Below are 20,804 nucleotides of genomic sequence, written 5' to 3' on the forward strand. Positions count from 1 at the left end.
TTCTCGATGAAATAGTCGAAGATGCATATAATGACATAGTGGAGGCCCAACCGAATATGCAAAACACACGGGGTTATATTGAACGAGACCGTGAAGGGGGACACACCCGTTTAGTTAATGACTACTTCAGAGAGAATGCGACATACTCGGCACAATTCAGACGACGTTTCCGCATGAATAAGGGTTTATTCATGCGTATTGTCCTTGCCCTCCAGGAGAACTTCGTATTCTTTCAACAAAGACCAGATGCAACCGGGAGGTTAGGTCATTCTCCGCTACAAAAATGTACGGCGGCTATTCGACTGCTTGCTTATGGTACTGGGGCTGACACGGTTGATGAATATCTCCGACTAGCTGAGACCTCAACACTTTTGTGTTTACATAATTTCACTGACGGAATTATATAGTTATTCGGAGACGAGTATCTACGACGACCCACACCGGATGATCTTCAACGACTACTCGACATTGGAGAGAAACGAGGGTTTCCTGGGATGATCGGGAGCATTGACTGTATGCATGGGGAGTGGAAAAATTGCCCGACCGCTTGGAAATGACAGTACGCCCGTGGATCAGGAAAACCGACAATTGTCTTAGAGGCTGTAGCTTCCCAAGATCTTTGGATCTGGCACACGTTTTTGGACCTCCAGGTACCTTAAACGATATTAATGTCCTCGATCGATCTCCTCTTTTTGATGACATTTTAGAAGGTCGAGCTCCGCGGGTAAAGTACATGGTCAACGGAGACATGTATAAGTTGGCGTACTACCTCACAGACGGTATATATCCAAAATTGTCAACCTTTATCCAATCCATCTCACTCCCTCAATCACCAAAACAAGAGTTATTTGCTAAACATCAAGAAGCAACCCGAAAAGATGTGGAGCGGGCTTTTGAAGTATTACAAGCGCGATTTGCGATTGTGAGAAACCCGACTCTTACGTTGGACAAAGCAAAGATAGGGAAGATTATGAGAGCGTGTATCATACTACACAACATGATAGTCGAAGATGAACGGGATGGATACATTCGTTATGATATATCTGAATTTGAAGAAGGTGACGTCATGAGAAGTTCACAGGTGGAAACCGAGATTCCTACAATTCTCAATAATATTTTTCCCACTCGGAATGATGTTCGAGATAGGAGAATACATGACCATCTGAAAAATGATTTAATCGAGCATATTTGGAACAAATTTGGGGACGAGGATTAAAAATCCTTCTATCTTTATGTTTAATTATTGTATTTTTTTTTTAATTCCTTGATTATGTTAAATTATTGTATCTTTATGTTTAATTAATGTATCTTTATGTTTAATTAGTGTTTCTTGATTTCTTTATATTTATCATTGTATCTTTTTTTTTCATGCAATTAATAAAATAAAAATTACTATTAAATTGTTTTGTGGGAAATTGTTTCTTTTATTTCAGGACGAACAGGGGCAATGTCTTCTTTCTCATTTGACTACTGTTTTTTGGCTGAGGTCACTGCTTCTAATCTAAAAGAAGACAAACTTGTGAGTCAATTTAGTTAGTAAAATAAATAGTTTAATCTATTATGTGTCTGTACATTATTTGTTTGCAGTATCTTCCTGTGGGAGCTACGAGTTCTACTGCTTTGCACAAACAATGCAAAGAGACGATACTGGTGAACAAAGAGGGAAATTCATGGAATGTGAGTTTGCGATTTAGCGAATCAGCCGGCAAGTATTACATCACAAGAGGCTGGAGAAAGTTCTGTCTCGATAACAGATGCGAGATAGGAGACTTATTTGCATTCAATGTGGTTGGAGATGGGAAAACTACTCCATTGATGTGTGTATGTCCGGAAAGAAAAGAGTGCTCTGAAATACTGAGCAAATACTTGAGCAGAACGAGTGGTGAGTCTTCATTAGGTGGTCATTCATGATCATGTTGGATTTTAATATTCAATCATCTTATAAACTCTTATGTGTAATCTTTATATTTAATCATGTTTTTATTTAGGAATTTTTCTATCTTTATGTTTAATTATTGTTTTTATTTTTAATTGTTATATTTATATGTTTAATTATTATTTTTTAAGTTTATTTCTAGTATTTTATGTTAAGTTATTCTATTTAATCATTCAATATATAGAAATTATATTTCACTAAACAAAAAAAAAATAATATTTTTTTTTTCTAAAGATTCTAACTTCGGGTTCACCATTGCACACACATTTTTCACAAGAGTCTTTAACTATTCAAAAAAAAAAAAAAAAAAGATAATTTATTCTTAAGGATTTCACAATGGGTATCCCTATCGTGGATGCTCTAAACGTATAGAGTAAGAGCATGCCCATCGCAAAACGTATAGAGTAAGAGCATGCCCATCGCAAGTACGTTGCATCGTCTCTGCAGATTTAAAAAATGAAACTAATTGGAAAAGGGAGAGAGAAGAAGAGACAATTGGTCATAAAGAATCGATTCTTCCCCCTATTACTCTGGTTCTTCCACATCTTGCTATATTACTGGTTTGATTTATTTTTCTGATCTAAAATTTAGTGGTTAATTAAATTATACTCAAATTTGATATTTTATTTGTTAGGTACTCCTTCTGAGGTACCAAACACTAATGGTGCTCTATTGATGGAGCGTGAACTTCGATAATATAAAAATCTTATTTAATTTTTGAATAAAAATTAATGCCTTTTTAAATTTGATGAGAAATCAATATCTTAGCCAACGACCAGAAAAAAAAAAACCCAATGTCCTATACGAGATTAAGAGATTAAAAAAACAAAAACTTCTTGATTAATAAGATAACTAGATTTTTTTCTGCGCTCTAATTTTGATAAAACTTCACTGAATTTACAACTTATATTAGAAAACAAATAATTTAAAAATTGTTCTTTTAGTTTTTCATAAAAAAATGTTCTATTATAGTGTTTAATTTTCAAATAATGTTTTCATATTTTACCCAGACCGTGGTTGAACCGATAGATCTGTGGACCTGTTTATAATCCAGTTCAGATTTAATAAAATTTTGTTAATTAAAACTTAGATAAACCTTGTAAAAATCGATAACCCGCTATTAATCTAGATCCGATATCGGATGATCCGCCTAAAACAAAAAAAAATGGTAATATTTTTGAATGATTTTTATTAAATAACTCATACTTTTTAGTAATACATAAAATTGAAAAAACTTGTCATTTCTTAGAATCTGATGAAATTTTTATTATGTCGTTTGAAAAATGAAATAATGGTAATAGAAAAAAGCAAAATTTATTGATATGACAATATTAGTTTCTAAATTTTCTATATGTCATTTGAAAAAAACTTATGATAAGTTTGTATTTCTGTTTATTTTAGATCTAAAATTTAATTTTATGATAAGTTTTAAAATACTTTTGAACATTCAAAATTAGCATATCAATAATAGTATAAACTGTCATACTAGATAATATTTTTAAATTTTCATGCATATATTCATATTATATCGTTAAATAATACTATGCACAAAAAATGATATTCAAATTAAATGGAGAGTATAGTTTTCATAAAAATTAAAAATTAATATTATTTACAAAATATGAATAGTAACCATAAATATATTTTATCATTTCAACAACCAATATAATTTTAGTTAAAATATTTTTATTTAAATAATTATATATTAAATAAAGTATATTTTTGAGCGGGCCTTGTGGTCCAGTGGTAGTGGACGGCCTTGGATGCAAACACATTTCGGGTTCAATCTTCCTGCTACGGAAACTAAGTCACTTTGTTCTATTCACCACGGCTGCGGATACGTCCGTATGAAAACCCGGGAGTCGTGGGCTTCACCTCCTACCCGGGGATTAGGTATGTGTCTTTAATAAATCCGAATTTAACCATTTTTTTTCAAAAAAGTATATTATTTTCTTAATTTACCTGAAATATGTCAAAATTATATTTTTTGCGAAACATAAAGAGTATCATTCACATTTTGAACTTTTTATTATATTTTAATTTAAAGGAATTGCATTCGTTAAAACTAAAATATCAATCTTTGAAATACAAATACAAAATCTAAAACATCATTCTTTTGAATACGAAGGGATTATTTACCATAGAAGTCTCACCACCATTTTTTTTTCAAAAAAAAAAGTCTCACTACCGTTTTCTTTCTAAAAACGCAACTACAAGTCTACAAAGACTACAATTTTCTTTTTAACTACAAAACTATGAATCTATGATTAGTTCAAATATATTTTTTATTAGCTTTAAAAATATTCACTGATCTGCCAACCAATGAATCCCACATCACAGTTGACTAGTAGTTGTTCTTATTTCTGACGTCATCTTTCTGAAGTCAGCATCTTCGATGAAGACTACGTCATGTGTGATAACGTCGATATGGATCGGAATTAATGGCGTTTTCGTCAGTGCATTGGTCGCCAATTGCCAGCTACTTGGTAATTATTAGCTATTTTAATGTATAAAGAACTAAAGATAATAATTTAATGTGTGTTTTCTAGAAACCCTCAAGTTTATGATGTATATTTTTTTCGTTAAAAGATTTGAGGGAGTAGTATCCTACTTAACAATAAAAAATGATCATAATTATGTAAATGACACTTGGTGAAATTCGTTTATTAATTCTAAAAACAGTAAAATTAAAATTGATGATACTATGGATTCAGTCTATAGTCTTTTCCATCAGGAAACAACTTAACAGCTAACACAAGACTTTCGACTTTCTAAGCACGGTCTGTTCAGTAGCTGAGCTACTGATGTAAAGTTGTTTTTTGTTGAGAAAACTATACATGTAAAGTTGGATTCTCATTACCGGATGCAAGGGAATGATCTATCGATGGAATCCTATCTCAAAAGTTTTCAACCATGGCTCTATAGTTTCTCTCCTATAGGCTATAGTCTCTGTTTTAGGTTTGTAGCATCCCAATTGCTCCTTTTAACTTTTATCTTGTTCTCACAAACAATTCCCGCTGAACAGCTTTTTTTTTGGATTTTTAATATCAACCAGAATAGAAACTAGAAGATAAAGTTGGAACAGTATAGGATTTATATAATTTAATTTTGAACAAATAACTAAAGAAAAACCATCTAGGATAACACTAAAAATATTTTTTACCATAAATATAACACATAATGGTCAAAATAACCAATATGTATTATTAAAGAGGGAAAATAGGTTAATATTTTTATGATTAACTAAGCTAGATTTATGATTTAGATTTTAGTGATGAAATTTTGGTTGGGGAGATGTGGTTTTAAAAAAACAAATATTTAAAATTTTCAATAATAAGTTTTAAAATAGTTTCAAAAATAATTTTTGGATTTCAAAATAAAATATTGAAAAATAAATCAAAAAGTTCGAATTGAAAAATGTATTTTCGAAAATACAAATTTTTATGACCAAAATAAGTTTTATTAAAGGATAAAAATGTATTTTTACCATAGGATTAATTAATCTAGATTTAGAGTTTAGAGTTAAGAGATGGAATTTTGGGGATAGAATTTCAAATTTTAAAAAATAAATAATTAAAATTTCAAAACAAAAAGAGGATATTTTGGTCATTTTTCTTTTTTGAGGACTATTTTTGTGACAAAAACTTAAAAAGGATTATTTGAGAGAATTGCCGATTTTTTATTTGCTATTATTTATTTAAATAATTATTTATATTTATCTATTTATAAAATAAGAACAAAATTGTCTTTTATCTTGTTAGTGAAACCTTTTTAGTCACTTTTTTTTTAAAGTGTGCTCTTTTGGTAAAACACTATTTTAGTGTCTTTTATGAGAACTGTCCATAACTAAACAATGCTGGTATTCATAAATTTCGGGAAAATCATAACTCTGAGTCTCTCTAACCTATATCCAACCTTCTATTAAACACATATTTTTTGGCAGATTCCTTCTGTCCTTCACACATGACTAATTAACCATTAATTTTTCTCTTAACCTTAGCCAAAAACAATATTTTTGTAATGATAACTGAACCGCGTAGATTAGTATAATAAAATGGAAGACTATACAAAACGAAACGTTGGTTTTTATCACATGACAAATCATATGCTAAAGTCAACACCTAAATTTCCTTTCTATTTCCCCTATTCTAGTACTCCCACAATCGGTGTCTGCTAAAGACAAAAAAGCAACTACCTGGTGGAGCCGAGCACATGTCCGAAATCCTAATTTTTATTTTACTATTTTATACTAAAATACATCCTAGTGTATGTGTAATATATACGTAATATATACGGTTTATAATTATTGTGTATATACAAGGTTTAACTATACCATGTTGTACTTTCCTAACACTTTCTTATCAATTTTTTTATTCCTCATGCCCTCGTCTGCTAACGTGTTTGCACCACTTTGCACTTGCCCTATATATATGTGTATGATCTCCCTATCCATTCAGATATTATAGCATCGAAAAGAAACTTGAGAGAAAGAAAACGGCTAAGAAACTTGGGCACACACAAAGCACACTACTCTTTGAAAATGAATTCGCCCCACGAAAAGGTGGTGCAAGCTATCCTTTATGGACATAGCTGTGCCAAGCGTTTGAAGCTCTGGCTAGAGGATCCAATGGCTGATGACAGATCGGTTTCAAGCTATGATCTTGCTAAATCCATCGTCCATTGTTTTTCCAACGCCATCTCAATCTTATCTGATCAACCAAAATCGGAGGATGACCAGGTTTCTGATTTATCTTCAATGGATTCTTCTCCTCCTCTTCCCCACTCCAAAAGAAGGTATTGATGATTAACATTTAGCCCTTGAATGTTTCCTTGCTAAAAAAATATATAGTTCAAAGTAAACTAAACTTTTTATATATCTTGTTTTTTTAATTATACACATAATGTCAACACATATATAGATTAATGTGTGATTAGCTAATCAATGGAATATGTGAATGTATGTTAATATTTTGATTCCATCATATTTTTCAGAAAGATTAATAGTACAAATTCAACTAAGAACTGGAGGGACGATTCACCGGATCCCTACAACGACGGGTTTCTTTGGAGGAAATACGGGCAAAAGTCTATAAAAAACTCTAAATACGAAAGGTAATATTATAAATAGTCTAATCAAATTTGATCAACTGTAATCATATTTGATCACTGATACTAATAGGAGTATGTATTAATGTTAATACAGGAGCTACTATAGATGTTCTTACCACATAGATCATGACTGTGGAGCAAGAAAGCATGAACAGCAGATCAAAGAAAACCCTCCGGTGTACCGAACCACTTACTTTGGCCACCACACTTGCAAGATTAACCATAATCATGATGCTGTTTTCACTGCGGTTCAAGATCAGGTACATGATGCGGGAAGTTCCCGGATTATACGATTCGGGAAAGAACTTGATCAGGAGAAGGGAAGTCACTCTACCGGTTTTTCTTTATCGGTTAAGCATGAAGAATCTATCATCAAAGAGGAAACCTGCACGGACCAGTACCGTGAGATAACCGGTGACGATAAAGATTGTCAACATGTGATGGAAGAGAATCAGTCGTCATCACTATCAAGTTCTTATACTCCTCCGTTGTCATCTGTCAGTGAAACTGACATGTTTGATTCAGATCTGCTATTGAACAACTTGGACTCGTGGGATCGTTATGGTTTGTTTGACTTTGGAGTTCACTAAAAAAATTTCAGCGAAAGGATCTCCTTTACGAGAAATAATGAAAACTACGCGTATGTATGTTATTGAATAGTTTCTATCATTTTATCGAGCATGAGTAGAATATTTGAAGTGGGTTGTTGTAACAAAATCATTTGCTAGAGACAATGTGTAATACATATATCCACCAAACCAGGAAATAAAAATAAAACAAAGTTTAGCCAACTTTGGGGTGTAATATCGCCAAGTCAACGTTAGTTTTTGGCTGACTTGCTCGATGAAAAGTAGTGCTGGGTTCGCGGGTCAACCCGCCCCGACCCGCCCCGCCCCGCCGCGGGTCGAATCATTTTTTCGATTCAAAAACTCGACCCGCATAACCCGCAAACAAAAACTTTCATATCCGCACCCGCCCCGCCAAAACCCGCGGGTAACCCGCCAAACCCGCGGGTAATATTAATTATATTAAAAATAGTTATTTTAATTAAAAATAATTATTTTTTATTTATATAATAGTTATTTTTAAAAAATACTATTAAAAAAATATATTTATAATTAAAATTATACAAATATTTATTGTTTTTTATATATTTTACGAAAAAATGTTTTTTTTTCAAAAATGTTTTTTTTTTTTTTTAATTTGCGGGTTGGCGGTAGGGCTGGGTTCGCGGGTCAACCCGCCCCGCATGACCCGCCAACCCGCGGATCGACTCTATTTTTTAAACTCAAAATTCCGACCCGCATAACCCGCGAAAGAAAAATCGTAAACCCGCACCCGCCCCGCTAAGATTGCGGGTAACCCGCGGGGCCCGCATATAATATTAAATTTAATAAATAATTATTTTTTTTATCAATTAATTACTTTTTATAATAAAAATTATACATTTATAATTTAAATTATATAATTTTCATTAATTTATATATTTTTTACATATTTTTATTTTTATTTTTATTTATTTTAAAAAATTTTAGAAAAAAATAATTTTTTTTTATTTTGCGGGTCGGCGGATACCTGCGACTCAAATTTGGTTGACCCGCACCCGCCCCGCTAAAAATCGACTCAACCCGCACCCGCACCCGCATGCTGAAATTTGTAAATCGATCGACCCGCACCCGCCCCGCAGCGGGTCAAACGGGGCGGGACCCGCGGGTAATGACCCAAATTCCCAGCTCTAGTTGGCGGGTACCCGCGATTCAAATTCGGCTGACCCGCACCCGCCCCGCTCAAAATAATCTCGACCCGCACCCGCGAATTAAAATTTTCAAATGGTTCGACCCGCACCCGCCCCGCGGCGGGTCAAACGGAGCGGGGCCCGCGGGCAATGATTAAAATTTCCAGCTCTAATGAAAAGAAACTTCCTTCATGTCGTCATCCTATAATTTATCTTTTTTTTTTTCTTTTACTTCTGCAGCCAAATACGTAAATGAAAATTAGACTAGCTGCATGACCACGTAATACAATTTTGAAAATTAGATAAATAACAACTTGACTAAGCATTATAAACAAATTTATCCTAAGGGAAAAGGTTTGATGTAATATATATGAATTCTCCATTCCAACGTTAGCAAGTCTTATCAAATGTTATTTTTTTCAGTCCAAATTTTATCACTTTTAGATCTTCAACAGTCAGTTCTTAGCAAAATCCCCTTTCCTGCTGCGGTTTACAGTCCTAGGAAGGAACGTAATTCCAGACTTCATTGAGTCATTCCTCGACCGACAAGCCAGGCCTATATGACTATATCTACTGTATAATTTCAAACAACGCCCCGTTAGGTGAACAAGATTTTTTTTTTGGTAGGATGCAAGGGACAAAAGCCCCCTACTTTTTATTAAGCAAAAACTTCGCTCTTTATGTTGTATTTTCTTAGATTTGCGTCTAGCTATGTTTCTCTCGTTTTCTTAAAAAGGAGTCTACTGAGTACTGACAACGAACGGAAAGGAGACATATGGGGACATAAGTGGATATGGTGGAGATAGTCACGTCCACTTCTCTTTCCAACAACTCTTTCCCTACATTTGTTTGTCGGCACAAAGAAAGTAGCATTACAAATCGTAAATAATGCAGACCTGGACTAGAAATAGAATACTATATAGTTGTTAACCATGGTACGATCTGCGCAGAGATGTGGAGTTATACATAAATGAACTAGATAGAGCTATATGTAGACAAAAAAAGACTACTCTAAAAATTTAATATTTGTGAGTGAAGCCTTATATGGAATTTTATTTTGTATTTGCTTAATTTGGTTTTGCAGACGCATTAAATGTGCATAATTAAACTCTAATTAGTATTTAAAAATCTCTTAAGAATGGGAAATAATAATCTGAATCGGTGGATTTTATTTCTGAACGTCTACGTAGTTGTAGTTATTGTTGTAATTTTTTTTTTATAATATTATCTTTAGGTGTAGATTTTATTTATGAACGTTATCTAGAAATTTAGTCATAGTGCATGATATACGTACACTATAAATGCATTTTATGTTATAAATCATGGAGTGGATTGCCATTAACCAGGTCCGGACCGAGACCGGCCCAATACCTAGAAGATGGAGAGATGGCCGAAGCCTAGAGAGAGGAGAGAGAGAGCCGACTTCAGGAGAGAGAAAGGCGGCCATAAAGCTTGGAGAAAAGGAAACCCTTTCCTTTTCCTAGTAGATGTAATCTTTCCATTATTATGTATTAGTAGTTTTCCTAATCCTAGTGAGTTTAGGTTTTGGATATTTTCCATTTATCTTCATCTTGTAATCCTTATATAAAGGAACCCCCTTAATCATTAATAATAACACCGAAATATTCAGTCTCTAAACTCTCTAATTACAACACGTTATCAGCACGATAGACTCCAAAACCCTGAGACAAAACTTAACCTAAAATCCGTCACACATAAACCCTAAATCAGGCGCAACTTAAAATCGATCTATCTCTCAAAGCTTGAGGAACCAGACGACAAGCCAAATATCAAATTGAATCCATCAGCGCAAACCGTTCGTCGTTCCGATCTCAGACGCGCCCTCACTCGCAGAAACAGTACGCGGCGCCGCCTTGGTCTTTTGGAACCCTAATCCGAACCAAGAAGATTTTCTAGCCAAATTCAAATCCTGTGAAAGATAAGTTTATCATACCTTAGTTGTTTGATGATATATTGTTCAGATTATGGTGTTCATGTAATCTAATACTCCTTGTTTTTATTTCATGAGCTGAGAGGAGTTGGTGCAAAGATCTCAAACACAAAGCTGTTCGCGATCCATATACTGACCATGAACCGACGATCTCAATCTTGACCAGCTCACGGTTCTTCTCATATTGCTTCCTGTTCACAATAGAGCCAGCCCACGTTCGCATCACAGCCAGCTCGCAATTAGATCAGCCGCTTGCAAAGGCAGCAGCTCGCGAACTAGATAAGAAGAAGACGCGTCCCGATCGCGTCCAACTACCTCAGCACACATCCGTGACCAGACGCAAGACCGTTCCATACAGCTCGCGTTCCGTCCCATCTTGCGACCCGATAAGGAGCCAGCTCGCGTCCGTGTGCAACTAGAGGTTCATCTGACTTTGGTGGTCCGGTTCAACCCTACAAAATAAAGGTAATTCGAAATCTGAAAACAAGAATCGAAACTGGTTGTTTTGTAAAGATTGAAACCCTAAAAGATAATCTCTAAAACTAAAAGCCATAGGTTAAATAGATCAATCCTCTATGAGTAAATCGAAGCTCTATAAGTTCGATCTAAACCTAAAAACGAGATTGATCCATTGATCAATTAAAATCAGAACCTTAAAGGTTTTTGAATCTCAAATCAAATCCTCTTGATCAAAGATCAAAGTTTTCAAAATCCCCTAAAACCCTAATTTTGGAAAATTGGTTTTAATTTTGATTTGAAACTTGAGTGTTTGATTGATCGCCTAGAGCTATGATTAGGATTGTTTTAAAACTTGAATCTGAATCTTTTTTAAACTAAATCTCGAATTTTAAAATTCCTAAAGGTCTTGAACCTTAAATCTCTCATTACTTAAAGCTTGAAAGATTGATTTAAAGAATTTACATATTGAATGAGAGTTAGGTTGCTAGATTATTTAATTCTAAAACTTAATAGATATGCAACTAAGAAATAGGATTGAATGCATCTAGATCCCGTTTTGTATATGGCCGTGTAGCCTAATGCATTGCTCACACTTGCGGCCTTGTGCCCTTGATTGATTAAAAGCCGTGTGGCTTAGTGCATATCAAAGTGACCATGTGGCCTAGTATCCGGATGGTTATATAAACCGGATTGCATCATGATTTGATCCTTAAGATCGTTGTATCTTATAATGGCCGAGAGGTATAAGCATCACAATGCAAAGCCGTATGGCCTAAGCATCAAAGATAGACTTATGAAATCATGTGCACTGATTATTTAAATTGGTTGCAAGGATTCTGAATCATGAATTGATTGATGATTTCAGATGCCGAGATTTAAACCCATGGATTATGCCATTCTAAATCTCTCTGGAGATAATTATCAAGAATGAGAAATGAACACTTCAATTGCCCTGAAGTCTAGAGGACTCAGAAAATGTATCATTGAAGGAAATGATGAAATTGAAAGTGAAAAGTTAAGAGCCATTACAATAATGTGCCATCATCTCACTGAGAAACTGAGAAATCAGTATATACATATAAAGAATCCTCGTGACCTTTGGACATAATTAAAGTCCAGATACACTATTGTGTTATTACCAAAGGTCAGACATGATTGGATGAGTCTCAGATACCAAGACTTTAGGTCTGTGGCCGAGTACCATTTTGCTTTGACCAGAATTGTGTACCAACTGAGATTATGTGGAAAAGAGGTAACAGATAATGATTGTCTATTCAAGACATACTCCACATTCCATCCAGAAGATTTGTTGTCAAAACATATCTACAATAGAAAGAGGTTCTACCACTTACAATGACCTGATCTCTTGCCTAACAGTGATTGAGAATGACAAGGTACTAAAGAGGAGCAGTGAGATGAGATACCCTGATACAAATAAGACCGATATAGATCAGGATGAATCCAAGGGAGCGGTGTCCAATATAACTCAAGGAGTGGCCGACATGTCTATTGAATAAGAGGGATCTCGACATTTTATTTTAAAGTCCTTGATTTATGATTTGCTTTAACCTAATTGTCATTCATGATTTTATATATACAATGGAATTGGTTTTGAATTCATTATCTTGCCTGATCTTAGTTGAACATATGAATGATTCTATTTTTGCCTAAAGGGCATAATACCAAGTAAGAAATCATGAAAGGGGTATAGTAAGCCTAGTAAAGAAACTATGGCTAAGGCATTGCCTATAAGGCATTATACACACCCAATAATATGTGACCCATTGAGTAATGATAATATGGTTTCTAAATAGAAACAATGGGCAAACAAAAGGAAACAAGTTCCTTTAGATTTAAAGAAGAAAAACGCCTAAGATCTTGAAAGAAAGTGGTCGAGACTATACCTATGATCTCTACTGATCAAAACTATGCTACAGATCAGTATGATAAAGAGGCAAGAGATGTGGTAACCATATTGAGATAACACCACGAAATTATACACTATATGGCATGATAGGATTAGCCATCCTAGTCTAAACTTGATGCAAAGATTGAAAAGGCACAGAGTTATCTCGTAAGATCTCACGTTGTGAAACATGTACACAAAGGGAAACTCATTAGGCTTCAATTGTCCCAAGCACCACGACCTTATAGTATGGTCATGAGGGGGAGAGAGGATAAACTCATGATCAACACTACAAGTTCGTGTACCACTATGGTCTAAGACCATGTTATATGGCTCGGTCATTACTCGGCCATAAAGGACCATTCCTCGGCCGTAGAGGCCATGATACAAACGGCCAAACCAAAGAGGCCATTACCCGGCTGAAGAGACCATGAGAATGAACGGCTCGGCCGTGACTTGGTCGTGACTTGACCGCATAGTGCAGGCTTGGCCGCACACGTTCCATTACCTATAAAGGTTCGGCCAAGTAAACTATTACCTATAAGTTATCAGCCATGTAAGCCATTACCTATAAGGATAAGACTATAAAGTCTATAAGCTTGGGGACATTATGATTTACATGTATAGAATGATAATATGCATCAGGCCATATAAGTGAGCATAGATATTCCCATCTCAGATTGAATACGGGTCATAAAACCAGACATACACCATCTTAAGAGATTTTGAATAAACCACCACATACATACATGTGCCGTTTAAGATGGAACCTCAGAAGAGGATTGAGAATATATAAGAATAAGATCTTCTCCACGAAATCAAAAGGACCGAGAGCCAAAACATGGGTGATCAAAATAGTGGCCAGGTACGGATTGCATGAAACAAATGAATCCGGATATTCAATATTAAAGGAGAAAGATTATAAGCTGGACAAAGAAATATTTAAGAGTAAAAGAATGATAAGAATGGTTTTAACCATCATTGTCTTGACAAAGATCCTCGGACTATACATTATAATTTAAGACGTCCAAAGAAAGATTATATAAAGCTAGCTAATTGAGAAGCTAATCGAAATGCCAGAGACTGACCCGAGAAATGACTAACCAGCTTAGCACCAAATGAATGTCCTAGAAGAGACATAGTCAAGTTGCTATAGAGTCTATACAAGATAGACCAAATGTTCCATAAGATAAAGAAATTTCGGATAGAAAAGAATGGTGCATAGAATACAGATCCGAGATTATAAGAGAAACCATACCAGACATTGAGAAAAGGTTGCACAACTACACATCTAAGGTACCAAACCATGTGGCTTGGGACGCCAAGCTACTAGGTAACAAAGGTCCTGGATAATGAAATCTCAATGTGATCAGATCATGTCTGGAACATAATGGAACCACATGAAAGTGTCGACACACACACACGTTTGTATAAAGATACATAAAGTTATAGCACTTGAACATAAAGAGATAAGCGAGGATCATGAACCCACGAATGAGTACTCGTACAATCATAAAATATCATAGAGATTAGAAAAGATAAAACGTGGAGGTTCAAAGTATCTAAAAGAGAGATAGGCATATTGGCCATATACATATACAGAAACGCCATCTGATAAAACCAGTGAAATAGATGGATCTTGTGAGGTAAAGAAACCGTGAGAGATGTACATGATGTAAAGGTGTTCATGTTTTCCTACTTAACAACATTAGATTATAGCTTGTTACACAAGGTACTCACAGAGATCAAAGGAACATATTATAAGGAGATAAACTCTTATGTGGTGGATGTTGCTACAGATTTTCGAAATTGAAAATGGTGTGGTCATAAGAAAGATATTAGATACAAATGATGTAGTAAGCAGCATATGGATCACTGGATAAGATGAAAGAACAGCTTTGTTCCTAAGCTGATTCATGGACTGAAATATAAAGCAGCTGCATATAGTAAAAGAAATTGATCACGCATGATCATTGATCTTGGAGTTGTATAAAAGACAATCCAGTACAGTCCATATATTTGAAATTCCTTGTGATTATACTAAACCTAAAAGAGGTTAGTAGGCATAGAATAAATCTATGTGGGTGTCCGACCAAAAGTGTCCCGGCCCTTCAAACTAAAGACGTCCGACTCTGTCCGTCTAAGGGCATCCGGCTTTTCAGCAAAGAACGTCTGGCTCTTCTACTAGACGCGTCCGGCTTTTATGACTAAAAGGCGTCTGACCCTTCTTCTTGATCATGGGCTAGTAGAGACAACATATCAACTAGATACAAATGTATTATAGTCCATAAGCTTGTGAGAGCCAAGATCTATGACCTAATAATATATACTTAGCGTGTGATATAATCCACAGCAACAGAGGTCATGAGACACCATCAAGAGATGGATAAAGGACTACAATGTCCGAGATAGATATGGTACTGCCTAAGGCAAAGAAATCGATGTCCACATCCATGAGAGTGTTCGGCCGCAGAGCCATAATAAGAGATTATAAACTCACAGCAATGATCATTGATCTTGAACACTCATGAGACAAGTAGTGGACATGTATAGACGAGATCTATGACCCAGACATGGATCGGCCAGATCGAGACATAGGTTCATGATAACCATGTTTGGTAAATTGTCCATGAGTACTTGGTTTATCAGACCATAGTAAAGAGTTAACAGTAGACGATCACGTCTAGACTATGGACACATGCAAACACGATTTGCAAAGACCCAATAGTGATCCCCGAGAACAATATGGTTCACATTGTTTAGCACACATGCTTTACCGGGACACTCAATGTCAAAGGACATGAGAAACAACCTAAGAAGTCGAAGTGGTCTAATTACGGTTCAGTAATGAAACTGACCGATTACTCCCTTCCTACATATACAGGAAAGATCACGCACCAGATGCGTAGAATATAGAAACCTACAGTGAGGTTCACATCAGGGGGAGTAGTGCGTGTTGTACTCTTTTTCCTTCATCATGGTTTTGTCCCACTGGGTTTTCTTGATAAGGTTTTAATGAGGCAACATGAAGCGTACTACAAATCATGTATGGTTATGGCATTCAAGGGGGAGTGTTATAAATCATCGAGTGGATTGCCATTAACCAGGCCCGGACCGAGACCGGCCCAATACCTAGAAGATGGAGAGATGGCCGAAGCCTAGAGAGAGGAGAGAGAGAGCCGACTTCAGGAGAGAGAAAGGTGGCCATAAAGCTTGGAGAAAATGAAACCCTTTTCTTTTCCTAGTAGATGTAATCTTTCCATTATTATGTATTAGTAGTTTTCCTAATTCTAGTGAGTTTAGGTTTTGGATACTTTCCATTTATCTTCACATTGTAATCCTTACATAAAGGAACCCCTTTAATCATTAATAATAACACCGAAATATTCAGTCTCTTATCTCTCTAATTACAACATTTTATTATAAATCTTTCTTTTAGTAATCCTGGCTCAGAGTCATCCGACTAATCTCATGAGTGAATCAATCCGATAGAGAAAGTTTAGCGTACCACGCTTTCAACTACACCAAAAACTGGGCTTGACTAGACTAGACTAGACTGGAACCATCTTTTTTTTTTTGCCATCTATAATATTATTTATCAAAAAATTTACAAATATAAGGCCCAACAAACTAAAGGGCACCCAGGCCGAAACATACAAGCCCAACTTTAAAACTAAAAGAGGCCCAAACAATGGCCCATCCAACCCAAACCGAAACAAGACTCGAAAATTCTGCTACGTGTCGAAACCGCAGTGACACCGAGGACACGTGTCGGAACCACCCATCGCCTTCACCGCTTGGGACAACCCACCGGAACCCACCGGACGTCCACCAGAACCGACACATCTGAACCACGATCAATGAAACCACACCGGTTTCAACCAAACTCCATCATCTTTCTCGCTTGATTCAACGTCTTGGGAGAGCATCATCGGATAATCGAGATCTCATCTCAAGACTGCAAGCCACCAAACCACCCACAAATCGACTCATCTCCTCGACCGAACTTGCGGACCGTATAACGCCATGCAAACCCGATCCAAGGCAGAACCACACAGATCTACGAAATCACCAGAGATTAAAACGTCTACCATCAATCCTCTATGACCGACATACAACCTGCGACATCAATATCAGATCGAGAGACAGAGTATCAGATGAAGCACAAATTCGTAGATCGACGAAATCGGGATTAACCCGAGGACAAAGCCGACGATAGGTGCTGAAAAATCCACCGCCTTACGGAAACGTAAGCCGGCGAAGTAGAAGCTGGAAACCTCCCCTTTCCAGAGACAAAGCGGACGAACACCACCGTAGATTAGGTATCTCCGAGACCAAAACAAAAACGATACCCTATGTTCGGAAGGGAACCACCGTGACCTCTATCTCTCAGAGAGTCTACCATGGAACGATCTTATTAGACTTGCTCGCAAGAACCAAACAATACAATTAATTACAACCAACTGGATAGAGCTGGGCCTTTAAAGAACCGCTAACCGCTAACCAATAAACTAATTAATTTTAATTAAATAGATTTAATAAACATAACTAAATACGAACAAAAATATAATTAAATATGAGTTCGTTATTTAGCTTTGTCTTGTGTCTTCCACTTTAACAATCATATTCATTATGTTTCTTAATTTTTGATTTTTTTGCCTAATTTAGTATTAATTTTTGGACCTGAACTTATATTTAATAGTATGCATAATGCATACACTAATATCTATATATAATAGCAAACCAATTTTTGTTCTACTATGACATCATCTTTTTTTATAGGAAAAAAAATTAATCCAATGGTCAAAAATTACTGTTTTCTTTGATCTAAAGGATATAAAATACTTTTGATGATGTCATCGAAAAATCTATATTTGACACCTTTTTATTGAATAGTTATGTAATCTAAAGAACACATCCTTTGAAACACATAACTGCTCATGTCACAACTCTATAGGAAGAATTTCAATTGATGTACCCTTTCATGATCTATATATAGAATCTTTTACAGCGGGGAAGTTTTATAAAACCTTTTGGTTGAACTGGATAATCCTAAATTGAATAGAAAAAGAATCTAATATAAAAAAAAAAGATCTAGCTTCTGGAGAAATAAAAGGGTACTTGATAAGTAGACGTTTTATTTTCTCCTACACAACTCAAATTAAAGGTTCGTAAATATCTGTTTTTATACATGTTCGTTCTTTTGTTTACTAGATCCTGTTTCAAAACCTAGCGGTATAAGTTTTGATAAGTAGAAGAGAGTACTTATCAAGAGTGAAGTTGTCTTCTCCGGTTTCTAGAGTGAGCCTTTGGCAACGACGGAGGTTGGATCTGGGATGGTGGTTCTCTCTCCTCACTTCCTAGCCGTATTCTTCAGTCATTGCTTCGATTGAGGAGGGATATGTGGCTTCTCGGACCTGTGAGGAGCAAGAGACTCATGCAACTTGCGGCGTCTAGGATTTGGTGACTGACGAATCGATGTTGGGCATGGACACCCCCGCCGTGAAGTCCCGGAAACCAGATTACTTATAAACTGCCGGTTTTTAGAGTGAGCCTTTGGCGACGGCGGAGGTTGGATTTCGGATAGCGGTTCCCTCTCCTCTCTTCTTAGCCGGATTCTTCAGTCAGGGCTTCGATTGAGGAAGGATACGTGGATGCTCGGACCTGTCAGGAGCCTAGAGACTCAAGCAACTTGCGGCCGCTAGGGTTTTGAGCCGGAAGTAAGATGCCAGCGGTTTGTGCTGCGTGGACCCTTCCGAGAATGGCATACTGACGGTGACTGGTGACGAATCGATGCTGGGCTTGGACACCCCCGCCGTGAAGTCCCGGAAACCGTATTACTTGCAAACTGCCGGTTTCTAGAATGAGCCTTTGGCGACGGCGCAGGTTGGATCTGGGAAAGCAAAAAAATTCTTTTAGATTTTAACTCTGCAAAATGGAATAAACAAACCACGGCCAATCAAATTTGTTTAATCTGTTGTTCATGGAAATATATATACAACACACGTTGAACAAAAAAAATATATATATACAACACACAAAAATAATTTACAAAAATATATATAGATATAGGTCTATTTGTTTTTTTCCTTTGCAATTGTAATGTTAAGGTTTTTTGTATATACTCATTTTAATATTTGTCAGTTTAATTTCAGAATATGTCCGGCCTCCAAAAAACTTATTCTAACAGTTTTGTTACACTCTTCCCACTTTTTTCAGCTGTTTCCATATCCATAACCATATCAACAAATTCATTATTTTGAATGAATGATGAAATATGACTAACATTTCATTTACAAATTTGAATGATAAATTTAAAACAATATAAATATATATTTAAAAAATAGAAAACTCTTACAATCTTCAAAAAAAAAAAAAAAACAGTTTTGTTACACATGATGGAACGGATCGATATTTTTCCATGTATGGTGGACAAGAAGATGAGAAATTTATGTTACCCAAATTCTATAATGAGCAAGGTGATAAAAATCTCAATGTATTTATAATTATAAATTATTCTGTTTATTAAATAAAACAAACTCTAATCATTTCAAAATTTGTAGGTCAACCTTTAAAAATAAATGATACAAGTAAGAATTTTCTATTTTAAAATATATATTTATATTGTTTTAAATTTATCATTCAAATTTGTAAATGAAATGTTAATCATATTTCATCATTCATTCAGAATGTGTTGATATGGTTATGGATATGGAAACATCTGAAAAAAGTGGGAAGCAATCTTATCAGTCAAAATTGCCGAAATGTTAGTGTTAACTTATTTTTAAACATAGAAAATATTTGTATCAAACTAAACATTTAAGTTAAATTTAAGTCAATAATTAAATCATTATTTTTACTAGATTCAAGGAAGCGAAAATATGATGAATATAAACATTCTAACAAAGGTAATAATTAATCGATTGTTGGTATTTTTAAAAGATGAGGAAGAAAATAAAATGGTTATTTTTTTATTTAAATAGATAAGAAGACAATGGTCAAAAGTAATAATTTGGAAAAAACACTAATGCTTGTGGTGATTGTAATGCTTTAGTATGGCTTGCTGAAAGTACAGAAAAATGCCGATTAACCAAACATCCACTATTTACTATATGTTGTAAACAATGTCCCATTAAATTACCCATAATTCGTGATCCGCCGATAGAGCTGGAAAATCTATTAAATGAACCATCATTTAGGAGCAATATTAGAGTATTTAATTCTTTATTGTCTATGTGCTCTATGGGTGCTGAAATAGATTATTCAATAATAAACTCTGGTGGTCCGTTTTGCTTTAAAGTTCATGGTGAAAATTATCATAGTATTGGATCACTTTTACCAGTTGATGGTGAAAGACCAAATTTTTTACAAATGTATATATTTGATACATCTAATGAAATAAAAAATAGTCTTTCAATCATGAATCGAGAAGGAAACGAAACATTAGATACACAAATATTAGCATCCCTGATAAAAATGCTTGATGAAAACAATGTACTAGCAAAAATATTTAGAAAAGCTAGAGATAAATATGAAAGTGGTGATAGCGCGAAAATGAAAATTCATATGGTAGGATATGATATACGGAAAAGACAATATGAATTGCCATCAGCTAATGAAATAGCAGGTTTAATAGTTGGTGATTTTTCTACTACTGTTGGTGAACGAGATGTTTTAGTTCAACACAAAACTGGAAACTTGCAGAGAA

General features: G+C 35.1%; 2 protein-coding genes and 1 long non-coding RNA gene across 3 annotated transcripts; 2 read left to right on the plus strand and 1 right to left on the minus strand.

Annotated features, from left to right (window-relative positions):
- Positions 1-924: 924 nt before the first annotated feature.
- LOC125592353 (B3 domain-containing protein REM12-like) lies at positions 925-1,991 on the plus strand. The gene is made up of 2 exons (XM_048767348.1): positions 925-1,519; positions 1,588-1,991. Exons 1-2 carry the CDS (start codon positions 1,448-1,450, stop codon positions 1,909-1,911), a joined length of 396 nt encoding a protein of 131 aa, XP_048623305.1. The 5' UTR covers positions 925-1,447; the 3' UTR covers positions 1,912-1,991.
- A 4,264-nt stretch (positions 1,992-6,255) lies between these two features.
- LOC106427826 (probable WRKY transcription factor 38) lies at positions 6,256-8,571 on the plus strand. The gene is given in 5 exon segments (XM_013868548.3): positions 6,256-6,300; positions 6,302-6,357; positions 6,359-6,730; positions 6,929-7,048; positions 7,140-8,571. Coding segments are annotated over 5 exon segments (1,074 nt in total). The 5' UTR covers positions 6,256-6,270; the 3' UTR covers positions 7,636-8,571.
- Positions 8,572-8,783: 212 nt separating this feature from the next.
- LOC125592354 lies at positions 8,784-19,705 on the minus strand. The gene is made up of 2 exons (XR_007328250.1): positions 18,362-19,705; positions 8,784-11,183 (listed from the first exon to the last, which is right to left on the minus strand). It is a non-coding gene; the product is annotated as an uncharacterized LOC125592354 (long non-coding RNA).
- Between the last annotated feature and the right edge of the window lie 1,099 nt (positions 19,706-20,804).

The sequence above is a fragment of the Brassica napus genome, chromosome C9 (assembly GCF_020379485.1).
Source record: "Brassica napus cultivar Da-Ae chromosome C9, Da-Ae, whole genome shotgun sequence".
NCBI lineage: Eukaryota > Viridiplantae > Streptophyta > Magnoliopsida > Brassicales > Brassicaceae > Brassica > Brassica napus.